Genomic DNA, 19,560 nt, shown 5'->3' on the forward strand with positions numbered 1-19,560 from the left:
TTGGACATAAGTGGCATTTTAAATAGGTGATATTGATTTATTTATTTTCTCTCTCAAAAACCAGTATTTACAGAAATGTAAAGGAATTAATCTTGATAATAATTTCTTATCCTCATTATAGTCTCTCTCTCACTCTCACCTAAAAATATTTAAGTAGGTAGAAAAAAAGATTTACTCTAGATTTTGAAAAAAGCCCAAAGGTGACAATCATTAGCTGAAAACTGAAAATCACATATAATCCTAAGAAAACATTTTAGCCACAGTTGAATGAAAAAATTCCTTTTTTGTGTGTCCTCAAAAGACCTGAGTCATCCAATCTTTCCACTTGTTACCATGGTAGCTCAACAAGTACATATGTTTGGATGCACCTTTGCACATAAAAACCAGGAAGCATCACTTTAGGTTACCTCACGCTGATGCCAGGGCACAGGCTTGGATTAGAGTACAGCTAAGAGTACCACCTTAAAGTTATTGTAAAGGTCAACCAGTACTGAACTAACTACAGGGTCAAATGACAAGGCCCATCCATAGGGAAAAATGAAAGTTCAAATGAACTTCTTATACCTTCTCCAAACCCTTGCTGGGCCCTATGTTAAGAATACAACTAAAGACTCATGCTATATGTCTAAATAGTTATAAATCAGAAAAGTAACTATCAAATACAATATGTTCTATGCTGCACTGTGAAATATACACTTTCATAATGTCCTAGAAAGCTGAGTTCAAATTTAGGATTCTTAATGTTATCACACAGTAAGATGGCAGAGGGAGAGCAGTACCTCTACTGCCTGCCTGCTTTTTTCTTTTCTCACCTTCACCTCTGTAGAACACTGCATGGGGAATTTCACAGAGGTGGACACAGCAGCCCATACCTACTGCCTTCCAAGGGAGGAACCCAGGGAAGGTACCCTTTTTGCCCAGGTCGAAGGGCCATAGTGCTTTCCTCTAATCAAATCTTGTATGCATGTTTTTCTGACAACTTTACTGCTACATGAAACTGTTCATCTTTTGACTTGGCATTTTTTATTCTAGCATTTGCTAGAAAATATTTGCTAGAAAGGATTAGTATGCATCACTATACTCCCAGGATATCCTTGTTACAGTGATTTACTGACTTTCCTTGTTAGAGAGTTGACATGGCACTCTTGCCACTTAACACTACTGAGATAATTTCAATGTTTTCCTACAAAAGGCTAACATAATTTCAAACGAGCATCCTAACTATAGGTTCCAAAACTTCTAAGAAAAATTTAAGAGTATTTTCATCTTCAATTTTACTGAGGAGCAAGATGGTGCAGATAGCTGGGAACCGCAGCATATGAGGAAAGAGTGGCATAAAGCAGATGATGCTGGATATTTTTCTTCATAGGAAGTCAGTTTTCTAGGGAGAAATTGGCATCTGGAGTTTTCATAGTGATTCTAGGTGGGGCTGAATTATCAGTTCATCAAACTTCAATCAATCAGAGAGCAAGGTTCTAATCCCCAGAAAAACCTCAAAAAGTGAGAAATCCTCTTAATGAGCTTTGTGTGGTGCCCAGGTGAAACCGTGACCTCGAAATGGTGTCGCAGTCATATGAATCTCCTTCTCCCTCTCCTCTTTCCCTTTCTCTCCCTCTCCCACTCAACCCCCTCTTTCTACAGTACTGAAGGCTGAATCCAAGGTCTTCATGCTGAGTTGCATCCCCAGCAATTCATTCATGCATTCATTTATTCATTTAAAAATTTTGAGACAGGGTCTGGCTAAGTTGCCCAGGTGAGGCTCAAACTTTTGATCCTCCTTTCTTAGTCTTCTAGAGTGCTGGGATTACAGGCATAAACCACCATACCATGCTCTTAATACACCTTTAAATCTTTTAATCACCCTATTTTTCCTACTAGAAATATAGGCTTATTGAAGCTGAGAAGCTCACTCAAGATTACAGGGCTGCTGAAGATGTAAGACAGAGTAAGAAGTTATTAAGGATTCAGCTCAACAATTCAAGATTCCTGGTAGGTACCTCTCTTCTTTAATATTCCCATTCTCATAGTTCTGATCAATTGTATTTTTTCACAACATTCTTTACTATTTTCAGTTATTTAAATATCTACTAATTTACAATCTACTTTTCTCCTTTATTCCTATAAGAACTTCCTGAGTATATGCAGGACTTCCAATTAATGAGATTACACTTAAAAATGCAATCTACAGAAAAGATATAACTCAAAATACACTAAATAAAGTACTTAAAATCATAAATACCTAGACAAATCCACACAGAAAAAAAAAAACCCACATCCTGCAACTATGCAGTAGAAAAGACATCCAAAAAGACATCCCATTTAGATTTTGTCAGGCTGCAGTCAGGATAAGTTGGCTGACTTTGCCTTGCTGTTTCTAAGACAGTGACTTAGATAAGCAGTGAATATGATTACAAGAAAGATGTTCAGAACACCTGAGAAGAAACTATTTTTGATAACGTTAAAAATGTTTATGAACATTTTAAATACTGACAAAAATAAGTCAAATTCATGAAGTCATTAGGACACCTTTAAGCAACAGTTTCAAGTACTGTATACTTTTAAAAGTATTAAATAATGGCATGTATTTTGGGTTTTTATTTTGTTTAATTTTGAGACTGTCTCTGTAAGTTGCCCAGGCTGTCTAAGAACCTGCAATTTTGCCTCAGTCTCTTGAGTAGATAGGATCCACATTGCCAGGGTGTATTTTGTTTCTAACTATTCAGCCTTTTCATTAATAGCCTTTCACTTAATCTCCAGTAGTATAGTTTTATTATCTTCAACTCTCCTTTAAAGGAATATATTCACAACACATCTTCAAACAGTAAAGACGTAAGACACAATAAAGCAGAATGCTCAAAGACTGAGGATGATTTTTAAATTAGTATTATTCAGTTGACAAAAAAAGCACGGATCCCTTTTTATCTAAGATTGTTAAAAATATTCCTAAAGTGTATTAAGATGTTTTACTACTCCAAGTGGACAGATATAAACAGAATCATTCTTTCCAACTAATGATTTTGGAGAGTTAAACATCAAGCTTAAATTAAAAGGAACCTCTTTCTCAAAGACTATATTCAACAGAGCCTTTAAGATAACAAAACCATTTGGCAAGATTGTCACAAATTTGAACACTTATATGCTTAATACCTTACCTCTCATGTTCTAGAACTAATAATTCAAGCAATTTTGTAAACTAAAGTGCTTGAATCACTTGAATTCAAAGTTTCTAAACTTTTCTTTCATCTTTTAATATAATAAAGAATTTCTTATTCAGTTATTGCTCCATCTACTTTGTGTTTCTTCAGATTTCATATTCAGGCCATTACAATAAAAATGAATATAAGACAGTAGATATCAAAGCATCTTACAGTTACCATCTAAGCAACAACTTTATGCCACCTGGGCAGAATAGGCAATTTGAGGAGAAAACAAAGCACAGTGAAACTTTTATCTGCTATCCACAATATTTCTTCATTTGTAATAATTATGAATGCTTATTGAAGGTAGCAAAGAAATATGGCAGCACAGGCAAGAGCTGGGAGAGGTGAAAGCTATTCTTCTTATACCTGTAAGGTCTGTACAATATGAAGACAAGCAGGATCACATGCCCTCCAGAAAATCTGAGTCAAGCACTAATTACAGTGTGCAAAGAAGCACTGTGACAAGTATAAGCAGGAGTCCATCATGTGTGTGTGTGGTGTCAGTAGCTAAGAAGCCCTGATGAAAGTACAGGTCAAAAAATAGGAAACTGTCATTTTATTAGGTAAAAAATTGAAATATAAGCAATGTTGTACAGTTCAACTTGAATGTAAAAGAATGATATGAGGTGTGACTGACATAAATGATGAATGCTTAAGTTTTCAATCACATCTCATAGACTGCATGTATTAACCTAAAGGCTCATAAATGGTTATTGACTTATCAAAATTATGACACAATTAAAAAAACTTGTCTCCCAAGACTACTTTATTATTTATTGAGTTGTTTGTTGACAAATCTTTAAAACAACCCTTGCTTGGTGATTAAAAGCTCCATTTTAAAGGCAAAAGCAATTAAATAAAAGGTTGAGTATAAAAACAGCAACCCAATTTCCATTGGTTAGTGGTTTCTGATCCTTAATGGGTTTGTGAGCCCCCACCCTGGCGCCCCCACTACCACATAGAGTCACTCACAATCCTCACCTCTAGGGAGGAAAGAAATAATTGGAAGCATTATAAATAGTAGTCTGCTTCCATTCATGCAACTAAAGTATTACCTCTACATTTGAATTAAGGGTAAAAAAATGAAATAGTAGTTTCTATTTTCTGATTGATGCTCTTTTTTATAGTTGAATCTTTCACAGAATTCTAGATTTGTCATAAGACACTGTATTACTGTAAACGTTTTCAATTCACATGCTTATTTTCAAATTAAAATTCAGCTAAGAAACATTAATAAGATGAAGTCAGTACACTAATCTTTAAAAGTCAATAATTTTAGTAGTATATATATTGAGAACCCAGGAACCACATTATGGGCTGTAAATCTTCAAGGCTACTAGCAAAAAGTGAATTGAATACTTATTTTGATGATGTAAGTATCAGCTTTGCTACTAAATAAAATAACTAAAGTTTTTCTCATAAGTTAAAGACAAGAAAAAAGAAGAAATTATCCTTACAATTCAGTCAAATAAAAATAGCACTTAAACTGAGTCCTTTTCCAAAGCAGAAGACCTACCTCACTGAAAAATATACCTATGGCTCCAATTTCACATAAGAAAGCTAAAGCTTTTTCACTTGATTTTTCTCTTTCTTTTCTTTTTCTAAGGTCCAGATGTCTTTCTCTTTTTTCTTTCTCATGGTGGTTTAGAAGTAAGAGAAATTTATAGCAAGAGGGGGAAAAAAAAGTTCATGGAAACCTTCAGGAAATTACAGAGTCAAATACTTGAGCAATGGTCATTCTATTTCCAAATGGAGATCCACTTGGATTTTTGAGCTTGGCTTTTACCTAGTTTGCTAGGACTTTTTAATCATTAGATAAGTTAAATTAATTTCAGGGCAATAAATTTTGTTCTGTTAGTATCTCTCTTCATTTCCATTATCCTTTTCTTATTCTCTTCTGATTTGCTAGGTCACACCATGGCTTTCACCATCTTCTCTTCTTACCTAATACCACACAATTCATACCTCCTGTTTTGGTAAAATTAATCTACTTTAATTACCCACTATAATGCTTACATTTTTCTACCTCTATAACCACCACAATGTCAAGCACAGTATGTCCCAGTAACTATACGTAGCTCTACCTGGAAAGTTCTTCAGTTTTGTTTTTGTAGTTTTAGAAAGCCATAGACCCCATTTTCATAATACTTGAAATTTTTCTCCTTCAGGTAGTCATTCAAGATCAAATTCGTCCATGTCTGTTCACTTAAGCCTACCTCAAAAAGGGACTATATAACTCATCCTTACTGGCTTGTTTCTTTATGAAAAGTATTCTTCAATCTCATGTTTGTGTATGATCTTTTTTCCCCTGAGGAAATAATTTCTTACACTCTTTTTGTTTCATACCACAGTACGTAAAATAGCATTCAACACATAATGTATGCTCAAAATAAGTTTGACTTATACAAACATCTACAAATTATACACAAAGATTTTTATCATTGTGAAATAAGAAATATATACTAGTTTCTGCCTCTAGCTATGGACAAGGAACTCCTAAAACCCTGGTAGATAAAGGTGCTAAGAAAATCTTTTGTTCAAATATTTGGTCTTTGAACCCAATTCCTGATACAGAGTTCTTAAAACTTTTGTAATTTCCTATGTATAAGGTACGTATGACACAGAACTCCTAAATTCTCTGAATCTTCTGGTTGATAGGGTTATCTTCTGTTCTAATGAGGCAACTGCTGGTAGGCTAGAAGTATAGACAGCCAAAAGTGAACCCTTTAGTTTTTAACACAAAATCCGTTTAAGATTCAGAAACTGGCAGGACTGGGTACATCTGATGTCAGAGTCAAGTTTGAACTAAAACCACTTTCTGAGTGAAAGTTCATTTAAGAAGCTTGCCTATTCCCCCACACCCTGGAGTCCTCCCCTGCTTAGCAAAGCCATGAGACTGACCTGCTCTCATCCTCACAGAATAGTAGAACTTTACTCTCTAGGGAAGGTAAAACACAGGGTCTCTGGATTGGATATATGTTACAGACTGATTCACAAGATGAAGTCATAATACCTACTACCTCACAATGTGTCTGTACTTGAAGTGTCTTTTGAAAGGTAATTAAGAAATGAAATCACTAGGGTGGCCCTAACCTAATATTACTGGTGTCTTTAAAAGAGAGGAAATGAGGACACAGAGGAAAATCATGTGAAAATATAGAAAGAGGGCCATCTACAAAAGCCAAAGAGAGAGGCCTCAGAAGAGACTGACCCTGCCAACACCTTGATGTTAGACTTCCAGGCTCTAGTACCACAAAGAAAATAAATTTATATTGTAAGCCATTCAGTCTGAAGTAATTTGTTATGATTCTCTAGCAAACTAATGTATTTTAATTGTAAAAAAGGAAATTATGTATACCTCAACCTTTTTTCCCCACACAGCTTCCAAAAGGCTGGATGCAAGGAAAGAGATTGCAAGCTTGACAAAGTACTGGAATCACATATTTCCCAAAGATACGATCCAACTACATAGTAGTTGTTTCTGCCAAAGCCATCTCCACACATACAATTTCCAATCAGCTGAACACATAATTGAGAACTAGCAAACACTCAAAGAAAGCACCTAACATGAAAGACACCAAAACTAATACAACAAACAAAATTGGGGCCCATGGAGATCATATAGGAGAAGAAAACTCTAAAACACTATCAGTAATTCTTAATGAAATAAGAGAAGCTCATAAGAACGAGACAGTAGAACAATGGAACAGAAATTAAGAGTTCTTAGAAATTAAAAATATTAATAGTAATGAGTAAATTGGACAGCTAAAAGGTACAGCTGAAGAAATGTAGAAAAAGGTAGGGAAAAAAGACAAAATTAAAAAGTAAATAATTACATGACTGGCTATGGACATTCAGTTCAAAAATATGTCTGGAAAGCAAAAACAGAACTTGGAAGGAAGAAAAATCAATGATTTTTTTCAGAACTAAAGGCCCTAAATTTCTATAATGAAACATTGGGACAAAGGATGAGGACACAGCAACAAGGATTAAAAACAAATCCATATTATTATGGCCATATTATTATTTCATTGAGAAATTTCAAAACATCTGAAACAAGGAACAAATCCTCGTGAAATTGTATCAAATTTTGCAAAACTCTATCAAATAGACCACTTACACTATATATACCATGCTTCAATTGTGATTTAAAGCTTTTAAAAAAGGAGGCCCAGGGATTTAGCTCAGTGGTTCTGGTGCCTGCCTTGCAAGTGCAAAGTCCCGAGTTCAATCCCTGGTACGATCCCCCCCAAAAAAAGCTTAAAAAAGGAAATTAATATTATTACCCTTTAGGAGTAAACTGAAAACTGGCTTGCTTGTGCAGAAAAATATTAAACATATTTTTAAAAGAAAAAAAATCAGATGTGCACACAAGGAAAAAATTTGTCTATCTTGTTTTCATAAAAGGTCCTGTAGGAGTGGTAAATGGTTGAACAACAGTCTAAGCACAAGTGGGCTTCTTCTTTCAAAGTATTATTACCTGATGACTTGTTATACCTAAACATAGACAATAGAATCTGAAATTTACCTTTTTTTTTTTTTGTTTTGAGACAGGGTCTTGCTATGTAGTTCAGGCTGGCCTTGAACTCACTATGTAGCTCAGTCTAGCCTCAAACTTATGGCGACCCTCCTGCCTCAGCATCCCAAGTGCTGGGATTATAGGTGTGAGCCACCATGACCAGCTGAAATCTAATCTTTTGGAAACAAACAAATAAGCAAAAAAAAAAGATAACAGATACAGTATCTCTTTCAAACTTCCTAGAGGGAAATACAAGAAGCTTTCAAGCTCATCCCAAAGAAACCTTCCAAACTGATAGAATTCTGCCGCTAATACAACAATTTTACAAATATACATATAACACAAAAAGTAACAGCACAGCATACCTGTATCTTTCTTTAGAATAAGTAAATTATGCTTCTCCAGGGGATGTCCAAGGCATTTCCAAGAAATATTTTCCTTTTTTTTAAGGACAATCTCTATTTTTCCCACATTCTCAACAACTCTCACTGAAAGGAAGATAAATTACAGTTGTGTACTTGATATTACTTATAAAATTTTATTTTAAGACCAATTTTTCTCAGTCAAATAATCCTGATCTTTTATAATGACACTGATTACTAGCAGGAAAAATAAAAACTTGCCCATATATTTATTAAAATGATTGATGCCATATATGATGTTAAACCCAACTTAATTTGTTTAGATTCAGAACTCCTTCCAAAATAATTTAGATCAAGGGCAAAACTAATACTGTATGTTTTGCTAGTTCTCACACAATCTCAAATACAGCTCTAACAACTAATCAACATACAACCAAAAATGTGGGGGTGGGAGCCAGGCATATACAAATTACCACTGAATAAACCAACAAAAGCAAATTTAATTTTCTCCCCTTTTAATATTTCTTAGTTGGAATCTGAGGGGTTCTTAAAGAGTAATTTCAGTGGAAAAATACTGATCCTAAGAATACAAGATTAGCTTCAGGTTCGTCATAAGTCTCCAGAGAATATGGAATTAAGGAATAAAGCACCTGTGAATGTTTGATAGTTAATTAAAAACCTTTTAGATTATCTTTTTCCTTTTTGAATGACTAAAACAGTTCAGACTATGTGGGCATATTAAAAAATATATTGATTTATTTAAATTGATTTAAATTTTGTGAATTGAACATTAAGGATACAAAACAGATTTCATTTTTTAGAAACACGATATCTGTTCCTCCACAGAATCCAAAAACAATTTAACAACTTTAAAAATACATTAGTCAAATGAATTCAATTCTTTGATCACTGTTCTGAAGCATAACCAAAATAAAAACATGATCCTTGATTTTACAGAGTTTACTACATTATATAGAAAAGGAGAGATATTGAACCAGTGTAACTTATTGTGAGGATACTAGAAATAATAAACTCCTGTTCTATGAAGAGTCTTCTATTTTTTTTTTTGTTACCAGGTATCGAACTCAGGACCTTGTGCTTGCGAGGCAGGCACCAGAACCACTGACCTAAATTCCTGGCCGAGGCTTCGATTGTTAAAGAGCTGTGTAAAATCCACACTGCAAAGATATATGCAGCAACTGTCATAGTTTCAGTATGCTCTGTTAACATTAACCATTTAAATAAACACACCTAGGAAAAAACTGTGTGGTGTAGTGTATATCTAAAGGCTGCATATGATGAGGAGGGCTTAAGTGAAGGAGGAAGGAAAAATGGAAAAGATACAGGAATCTTTAGTTTCATTTTTGTAAGAAGAGAAAAAGGAAAATAAAGGGCTGAAAAGAACGAAAAGAAAGAAAAAAAGGGGAAAAAGCAGAAACCAGGAGTATATTTTGAAATTAATGTATTTGTTTATATAGAAAATATCCCACTTTTTTTTGTAACATGAAAACATACATATGAAAAATAAGACAAATGCTGAGTTCTTTCTGCCTGTGTGCGTGTGTGTGTATGCGCATGTATTTGAGTGTACCCACATATATGAAGTTTTGGAAGCTTACCAGAAAAATCTTCCTCAACCTCGTGGCTTAGCCCTGAAATAGAAAAAAAAGTATTTTGTTAAAAATTTAAAATTAGTCCATACAGTTTATGAATACCATATAAGATCATTTTTATGCACTATTTCAAATCCTTCAAGTCAACAGAAACATTCTGAGAGACTAAAAGAAATTATATATAAATGAAATTGAGTCAGATTATTTAAATATGTATTTTTCTATTTTTCTATTTATCTGCTTATCAACTGAAGAGTAAATACTGAACTACCCATAGGCCAATAACTCATACCAGTCCAGCCATGGTCCCATACTGACAGTGTTACAAAGCAAGAACTGAGTAGGCCAGAGTGGAAGGCAGCAGCACCTGAAACATGCACACCCAGTGCGTTTTCATATGAACATAGATCAGGCCTAAGTCTAGACTATTTCTTTTCTTATTGTTCTCTTAAGCTAAATGCCCAGTTATTTAAAAAATTTTGTCTTGAGAATCTAGACAATAATACCAGTTACTTTCCAGGTATTATAAATACAAAGATTAATAAGAGAATAATATGACTCTGTCTTTATGGAACTTACATTCTAGAAATGGGAGATGTAAGAAATATTTTTACAAATATTTGCTCTGGCCAGGGGTGGTGGAGCATGCCTGCAATCCCAGCACTTAGGAGGCTGAGGCAAGAGGATCATGGCAAGTCTGAGGCCAGCCTGTGTTCCATAGTGAATTCAAGGTCAGCTTACACAGTGAGACCTTGTTTCAAAAAGAAAAAAGGTTTGAGGTTGGTGAAACTGACAAATGGGGATGGAGGGAGGTGGGAATCAGCTCTGACCAAATTCAGAACTAAAGACACTTCATTAATGTTGCAAAGTGGTAAGCAGAAACCTAAGTCAACTGGGGTATGGAGAATTTCAGCCTATGTTTTGCAAATTAACCAAAATTTCCTTTACGTAAAAATGCATGCTTAAAGCACCGTGACTTTTTTGTTTGTGTTTTTGAGTGTGTGCTATTTCTATCTTACTAAAAAATTCATCATCATATCATAAAAGGAAAAAACAGTGAAAACCTTAAGTGCAGTTCATTACAGGTGAGAAGTGGATTAAAATGTCCTATCTTGGACTCTAGATTTTAGCTCTGATTGCTTTCTTCTGATAGATCTGTAATTTTTCAAAATTGACAGAAGTGAATAATATGGGTGGCTCAGATCATAAGGAGACAAGAGGCTGAGGGAAACAGTACAAACTTGAAGCCCAGGCTGTTTTGTCGCAGCCTCAGACTTCCTATGGCAAAGCTGGCAAGATACAGGCCAGTGGAATGGGTCACCTAGTGATGACTACTCAGGAGGAGCATGTGACCACCATGCCACCAAAGACTTGCTAAGTGTCAAGTACTGGAAAGTTATGAAAACTGGTCCAACTAATTTATTATTGATTCCAACTGCATCTAATTGCTTTAACATGAAAAGGTAAGATCACACTGTCATTTGCTAGCACTTGTACTAGTATAAAGAAATTAATATAAAAAATTGATCAAAAATGACAAATCAAAATAAAAACAGTAGATAAAATATTATAGCTACATAGACTATAGAAAAAGTGATTGCCATAATCATAGACAATAGGAGCTCAATAAGGTACTCACCAATATGGATAAAATACGAATAATCCTTGATAAGTGTTTCTGCTCTAAAGGAGTCATCTTGATGATCAACTATTACTGAATCTAAACCCATTTCCTTAAACAGAAAGCAAAGCAAAGTTAGAAAAATTAAAAGTAAGTTTTCCCCTAAACTTCCACAACTCCTCCTTTAAGGTGAAGTGTAAGCTCAAATGGTACTATTTTATAGAACCCTGAATTTGAATAGATGTTAATCCTGTTTTGATTTTTTTCTGTCATACAAATTAGTTCTTCTTCAAAATACTTACCACAATTTTAATTATATATATATATATATATATATATCTGTTTAATATCACCTTATCCAGTAGCCTAAGTTATAAGTTAAGGGAATACCTTTAAAGCATTGTTTGGCATCTAGGAGATACTCAATAAATATTTGGAGAGTAAGCAATATGGCAAAAAAGTAGAATCAGACCAAAACCCAAGATTTTTGTGTTTAATTATTTTAATTATTCCTCTATTATGTGATGCTGGGGAAACTGAATAACCGTTCAACCTCAGCTTACAAAAAATTAATTCACTAACAAATTTTAGATGTTTCTAATTTCTACATTGTCTTGATGCAAGACATTTCAGTACCTATTATTTACAAAATATATTAAATACATTATTCTCTATGGAAACCTTTCCTCTTCCCTTAGCCAGATACCTATGCATCCCCCCATATTATCAGTGAGAACGGACTCCAACCTCCTGGACCCTGCCATCTTCCTTATGGATGTTTGATGAGGAGACAATAATGAGGAGTAGGAGGTGGGCCAAGTACTTTCTCTGGCTCTCTTGGTTATTTCAGGCAAAGGCTGGTCACTTCTACAGAATGGTCAAATCATGCTGCAAGTCATAGGAACTCATGGGCTCAGATGTGGTTCTGCTACCACAGAAGCAGGATACTCTAAATTCCTAGCTGTCAAAACTTGTCTTTTAATCTACATGTAGGAACCTCAATAGTCACTGGAAAATGTGTTTGAAGATTTTAAGTTATCTGCTTATTTATCCAATTCTCCAGCTCAACTGTGATCTCTGTGAAAGCCAGTTCTCCATATATCTGGTCCATTACTAGATCCTGACAGTACCTTATATAAAAGAGGTATTACGATAAAGACTTACTTTAGTTTAAAAAGGGCATCTGAACACCATTAGTGGTTTAAAAATGCTAAGGCACAGTGGTGCAGTCTTTCTTATCCACGTTTATGTTCCAGAAAATTTATTCTTATGAACTTAACTATGATTCACTTTTGTCATCCATGTTTTTTAAAAAAATCACAGAGAAGCATATAAAATACTTTCTAGTCTAGTTTAAGAGTCCATAGCATGGTTGATAGGAACATATGAGGCAGGAGCCAGACTGCCCTGGTTCCAACACTAGATCAGCTATCTAGTGTGTAATTTTGGGTAAATTATTTAATCTTCCTGCTTAATGTGTAAAAGAGTGAGAACACTATCTACCTCACAGAGTTGTAAGGAATAAATAATGTAAGAAAAGTGCTTAGAAAAGGACTTGGCACATGAATAACATTTTATTAACATTTATTAAGTGTTTACTTTTTTCCTGATTTTTAATGATATATTTACCTTTTGTTTAGTATATATGACAATGGTGACTAAAAAGTCTGTTTGGAACCAGTCATAGCTGCAAAATATTAAGAGAACAAATAATTATATTGATGATGGTGTCCATTAACACATAACATCATTACATGTTTAAAATTTACAGTGAGAAATACATTTCTCTAAGCTTAAACTTTTTCTAAATAAACAATTACCATAGCATTTTACATGCTTTATTAAATAGCTGAAATTATTTCTAAATATACTTCCAAGTTTTTGAGTAAAAACAATATAGTTAAGACACTTTCTTTTTTTTTTTTTTTTGGTACCAGGGATCGAACTTGGGAACTTGAACTTGCGAGGCAGGCGCTGGAACCACTGAGCTAAATCCCTGGCCCTAAGACACTTTCTTGTGAAAAGTTAAACATCTTCCTACTAAAACCTTCTTTTATTAGAGCAATAACAATATATTATGTTTTGCGAAGAACAGAATAATCTATACTGGTGGAGAAAGGCAGTAAGAGAAAGAACTATAAAGAAAACGTACAACTCTGAAGGTATTTATCATTAGCAAAAATATATATGCATTATTAAATTTGGTGTTAACTACTTAAGATAATTGGTGTCCAATACACTTTGAAAGAGTTTCATTAAAATTTATATAAATGAACCAGATATACAAAAATTGAATAAAGTTAAATGAAATTTATACACTGGTCATATGATGAAATGCAAAAAAATGCTTTCACAGAATATGTAGTAAAACAAAAATTCCTCAAAGAAGAGTATAGTATAATATCAATATTATAAAAATAGTATAATGTAGACACATTGTATGACAAACTAGATGGAATAAGTCAAATATTAAGAGTATATATCTAAGGTTAGTGAGCCACATGCATTTATCACATGCTTTTGTATTTCTTTGTATTTTCTAAGTTTTCTATGATGAATGTTTATTTAAACAGAAAAAAATTTCAAATAAATTTTTAAAATGCTGTAAAATGGATCAAACTTCAGTTACATTTTCAATTCACATTTTTAGAACAGCTCATTCACCAACATCTAATAAATAAAGCACTGTATAATGCAGTTGATGTGTTAAAAAAGAATGATTAATAATAATCAAACCTAGAGATCCTTTCTTCTTTAAATGCGTGTAATTTTTGTGTAGAACTGATTTAGCTTTAAAAAAGTAAAACAAGAATATATACCTTGGAGAATTAGGACCTTCTTTGGCAAGTGTACCTGCTACTTGGGTCTTGGGAAGCATACCTTCACAGAGAAAACAACAAAATACCAACAATTCAACTACAAAGCACTTAAAAACGTTTTTATCTTTTCAGTTAACTTCTTGAGCTATTATATACATATGTAAAAGTACATAATTATAAATGTAGTTCACAATGAATTTTCATAAATTCAAACACACTCACTCATGTAACCAATACCCTCTGTGTCCCTCCAGTAGTGCCCCTCTCCAAAGAGTATCCACTATTGTGACTTTCAACACCATGATTAGTTTTTGCCTACATATAACCTTCATATGAAATAAATAAAATGTGTCCCTTTTGATCTGGCCTTTTTGGCCAACATTATAGATATTACAAGCTTTTGGCAAATAAGCATTGTTGATAGTAAGCAATAAACCAAACCAAGAACTTTCTGAGATTTTATCAATGCTTTTGAATGGATCACGAGTTTGTTGCTTTTTATTACTGAATAGCATTAAATCATATAAGTACATACTTTATTCATTATATTGATGGGCATCTGGACTCTTCCAGTTTCAGGCTATTATGCATAATGCTATTATAAATATTCTTGTATATGCACGTGTACATTCCTATATGTACATTTCTGGTGGGTATATAGGGTGTTAGCTTTAGTACATACTCTTCAAAGTGGTAGTACTAATTTATACTTTTGAGTTCCAGTTGCTCTATTACCTCACCAACATGTGGTGTTTCTCTGTACATTTTACTCATTCTTGTGGGTCTGCATCAACATAGCATTTTAAGAGTACACTGAAACTGATTTTAAAATCATTTCAGAAAGCTCAGAGACATGGATGAACTCTGAAACATCAATGTCTGAAATATTAATTTCCTCCCATCACAGAAGTGCATTGTTTTTAAATGCAAGATTCAGTTTGGAAAAAAACTATTGCTACTAAATAACTTTTGTAAGTCAATACATTAATTATATTATTTCCCAAACTGCAGAAAAAAATTAATGGTTAGTATAGTGGGTGTTAAGAGTTCTCAAATTAGGCCAGTGATTTAGCTCAGTGATTCTGCCACCTGCCACGCAAGGGCAAGGATCCGAGTTCATCCCCGGTACCAAAAATAAATAAATAAATAAGTAGATAAATAAATAAATAAATAAATATTTTTTAAAAAGAGTTCTCAAAGTAATTATATAAAGTTAGAGTTGGGAGACACCATAGAGACAAGCTAGGTTAGCGGTTCTCCAGTCTTTAGCCACAGAAGCCTTTGCTTACACACAAGCTTAGATGCAGTCACAGGTGTATTTTTCAAAATGAGGCTGAGGGTGAGGTTTGAGCCTAGGCCTTATCCATTCCCAGTAACTGTAGAGCACACTAAATTTTCAGACAAACAAAGGACGCCTCAGAGATGTCACAACAGGACAAAAGGCGTGAATTAACTAGGTGTGGACCCTAAAAGAACAATGTTTACTACAAACTATAGGTATAAGAAACCAAAGACTAAAAGAATTCTTTCTCCAAAAATGGTAATAGCAAGAAAGATGGCTACTGAATTATTTGAGAAATACTGAAAAATATTTTATTAAGAGAATAACGTCATTTCTCTTTTGGACATGTGCAAAGTATATAAATAACACATGCATCACAGTCTAAAAATTTCTGTGAGAAAAAGTCATCAACTGAATTCATAAATTTTAAGTCAATTTTGATCTTGTATGACTTGATTAGGACTAAAATATCTGGATTTAAGCTCAAGTGTTCACACTATGAACTTATGTAAAGCACTATTTCCTCTTCAAACCTTATGAAATCACAAATGAGATAACTTCCAGATATCTTTTATTAAAAAACTATACTGTACCATAAAATATAACTTATTAGAACAAAATAATGTCATATGCCATAGAATGTGTCTTAATTTCATCATTTATAGAAAGAAAACCAAAGAAACAAACCTTATATAATATTCTTCTGGATAAGATAAAAGAATATGGGGTAAATATGAGATGGAGAAAAACAAGTAAAGTGGACTGAATGAATGTTCTTCTTCCAAAAGTACAGACTAACCAACTGATACCAATTTGAAAGGATCAGGTTTCTAATGGAATACAAAAGTAGTCTATCCCACTCAGTATTTAAAGCAGCTTTTGGAATAATGAAAGAAGCCAGACAGATCACATTTGAAAACAGACTTAGCACATAGACATAAATGACTCAAATGTAAGCTGCTGCAAACAATACATAATATTCCAATCTTTTAGGGCCCAAGTTCCAGAAAGTGCTAGCCAGATCAATGTGGTGTGCTAAAATCCATTTTTAACTCCACCTCTGACTGTGACATTAGTTAAATACAACGCATTCAAAGGAAGATGAACAGAAGAGTAAAGCCACATGTGGTGGGAAAGAAGGTTCATTAATAATAAGCAATGATTGTTTTCATAGTATCACAAAAGAATCAATCACCAGGTGAAACCTGAGCTCAGTCTTTTGGTTAACACAGTGTTAATCAGATAACAGCTTCAGGTATCATAAATTACAACACAAACCATTTCTTTAATCAAAAAAGACACTAACTCATCTGGTAATCTGTGAACTGCACTTCTATAGCTTTCTTTTACAAATGGGAAAAAATCTATTTCTAAATGGACAATAATATAGTTCAGTCAGAGAAGCTGCAAGCATTTCATGAGTCAGTAATGATCAGCACTTCAAATTCTGGGAGAAGGGGAACAATGTCAGTCACAATACCAAGTCACACTGAATGGCTGGGGAAGCCAGGGCTGCTCAGCTCAGAAGAGTACATTAACACGCTATTCAGCATTTACGTACCAACACTGGAGGTGAGCTCACATGCCTGAGAGAGATGACCTGTTCAGTCTTGTTTTAATCATTAGAATTATTCAAGCTTTGGGCAGATGAACATGTGCTTAGCAATGCCACAGAAGGAATTATTTTAAGAGTAATGGATGATCCAAGGGGCCCATAAAGTTCTGTCATTCTCTATGCTTGGGTAAATAAAGATATATCTTTTGTACTGAAAAAATCTAAATACCCCAGATAATTCTGTAAAGAAATTTTTATTAAAAATTAATATGACTTAAAAAGATTAATGTGACTTACCATTTAAGACTCTCTTTTCCTCATGATAGTCTGTATAGTGATTTGGGGGAAAAAATCAGTTAAGAATACTATAATGTCAAAGAGAATATCAGCACATTTTACTGGTTTAACCATATTAGCCCTTTTTTGAAGGGCTTCTAATGTCTGAAGATACAACCGATGGCCTTTGATTCAAATAAGGAAGGTTCACCTCTGAAAATTCCCATGCTATTTCTCTAGATGTTTGTCTCTTATTTCAGTGGGATTTTTCTACTTCTTCAGTCTACTTCTTTGGTATTTTTTTCTAATGTTTTGGTTACTCTCTCCCACTCTCACCCCAGTATTGAGAATTAAACACAGGGTCTCAGGAATGCTACATAAGAGCTTACCATTGAGCTACAGACCCCCAGTTATTTTCTTTGAGAACATATAAACCCTAAGTTTTGTCCAGGATATCATATTCTAAATTAATCTAAACAGAATTTATTAGACTATACTCTCTATAAAACAGAACACACATGTCAATAACCCAACTAAAGACTTTATTATCTTCCTTTTTATTGATAACAGTACTTAAAAATAAATATTGTTACTACAAGTTTAAGATGGCTAAAATGATGAAAATATGTTAATAGGCTCATATGCAAGTATCAGTTAAGGCCCAGAAAAAAAAATTTTTTTCTTTCAGGATGGCAGCAAATTCACAAAGTTATGCTATATTTAAAAATCACAAATATTATACCACTATGGTCAAGATAAGCCCTTAGCAACTTGTTAGAATTTTTAAAAACCTTAAAAAGGATAATAAGTTAACATAAAGTATCTAAGTAGTTAAATTGAAAGACATTAATTGTTAACATTAATCACCATGTTTTATAGAAAAAGAAAGTAACATACTCAAAGCTTTTAAATGTTTTGTATTCTATTTTCTAATCACTAGAAATTTCATAATTACCTCTACTTCACTCATCTGTCACAAAATAATCACAAGGAGCCCAGATGACCATTCTTTTTCATTTTCCCCATTATACCAAAATTTAATAATTAAAAGGGATCTTAACACAGAGCAAATTATCATCCAATCCTCTAACTTAAGAATAAAAATTACAAGATCCCATCATGTAATGTAGAGACAGCAGTATTTCCCCTGAAGGTGCACCCTGGGAAGCATTGGTACTTGGAAATGGGGGGATGAAGAAAGACCCGAATATGGGAAGGCAATTTGAAGAAGCCTCCCAGATGAATTCCAGGATCAAGGATATTTAGAATAAGAAGCAGGGCCAACCCTTGATATATGGAATTTACACCAGGTCTAGAAAACAAGCCATCTTGGAAAAATATCTAACTGAGGGGCAAAGCCTAGTATAGCAGCAGCAACCAGGCTGCTGCAACTTGAACCTAGCCCAGCAGCCACTGTCCAGTGCTCTTCTGTCCTAACTCCCTCCTCACTGGGTCAGGGAGCCTGGCAAAGGAGATATTCGCAGATCAGGGCACTAGAGAAACTGAGAGCCAGGAAATCTGGACCCTCAAGCCTCTCCATTCACTGGCAAGCAAGAGAAGAAATCCTAAGAGGGGAACAGCTCAAGCACAAACAAACACACTTAACTTCCATGACTTAATCCCTAGACTTCAGGCCCTCCAAACTGCTGTAAGTCAAAGTTTCTCCATTTGTGAACACAGTGGGTATAGGACACTGGTCAAATTCTGACTGTAGTATGGGGAGGATTGAAAGGATTCTTTGTATATGTGTGGTTCTGTCTCTCCCTCTCTCTTCCTCCCTCCCTCCCTTTCTCTCTCCCTTCTTCCTCCCTCCCTCCCTTCCTCTCACTCCCTCCCTCTTTTATTTTTTTACCCGTATAGGTGTTTGCATATGTGAAAAGGGGAATAACAATTAGTGTTTTAGTTTAAATAGTAACTTCATTGGCAGGTCAGGTTACTTCTCACAAAAAATTGTGTACAGAGGATTCAAACACAAGCTTTCTATAGCACATTAATTGGTTCAGACCTTCTCACAACTTCCCTTCATCTCCAATTATACTTGACTCCCTCTTCTTTTTCTTCCCCCTGCAAGTAACCTCTCAAACTCCCTCTCCACCAGTCCTGCACTCCAGATATAAAAATATCAACAAAGTCCTATCTCTTTTATTTCTTTCATTTATTATTCTTTTTTCTACTCTCCTACTTTCTGAACTATTCTCTTCCTTTCCTTCATCCTCTATATTCCACCATACTTGTCATTAATACTGTATAACACAGACTCTTTGGGTTATTGAAAAAGTGGTGTGATTGTTAAATTTTAAATTACTTGATTGA

The 19,560-nt window shown here is 34.1% G+C and overlaps 1 protein-coding gene across 9 annotated transcripts in view; it reads right to left on the reverse strand.

The window, feature by feature from the left end:
- Positions 1-19,560, reverse strand: part of Cyb5r4 (cytochrome b5 reductase 4) — a 94,333-nt gene that overhangs the window by 25,989 nt on the left and 48,784 nt on the right. For 7 of the 9 annotated variants that reach the window (XR_015441560.1, XR_002388013.2, XR_015441561.1 and 4 more), the window contains 6 exons: positions 17,269-17,298; positions 14,135-14,195; positions 12,945-13,002; positions 11,334-11,427; positions 9,701-9,733; positions 8,085-8,207 (listed from right to left, as the gene is read on the reverse strand). Coding sequence is in view for 4 of the 9 variants with exons in the window: in XM_021240738.2 (XP_021096397.2) it covers positions 8,085-8,207; positions 9,701-9,733; positions 11,334-11,427; positions 12,945-13,002; positions 14,135-14,195; positions 17,269-17,298 (399 nt within the window). In the remaining 5 variants the exon portion in view is untranslated. The remainder of the gene's footprint in view (positions 1-8,084; positions 8,208-9,700; positions 9,734-11,333; positions 11,428-12,944; positions 13,003-14,134; positions 14,196-17,268; positions 17,299-19,560) is intronic. The other 2 variants (XR_002388014.2, XM_087188080.1) reach the window with 1 other exon arrangement.

Source organism: Heterocephalus glaber, unplaced genomic scaffold (assembly GCF_053883595.1).
Source record: "Heterocephalus glaber isolate CG9 unplaced genomic scaffold, H.glaber_assembly_v1.0 deba00001523, whole genome shotgun sequence".
In the NCBI taxonomy this organism is placed as follows: Eukaryota; Metazoa; Chordata; class Mammalia; order Rodentia; family Bathyergidae; genus Heterocephalus; species Heterocephalus glaber.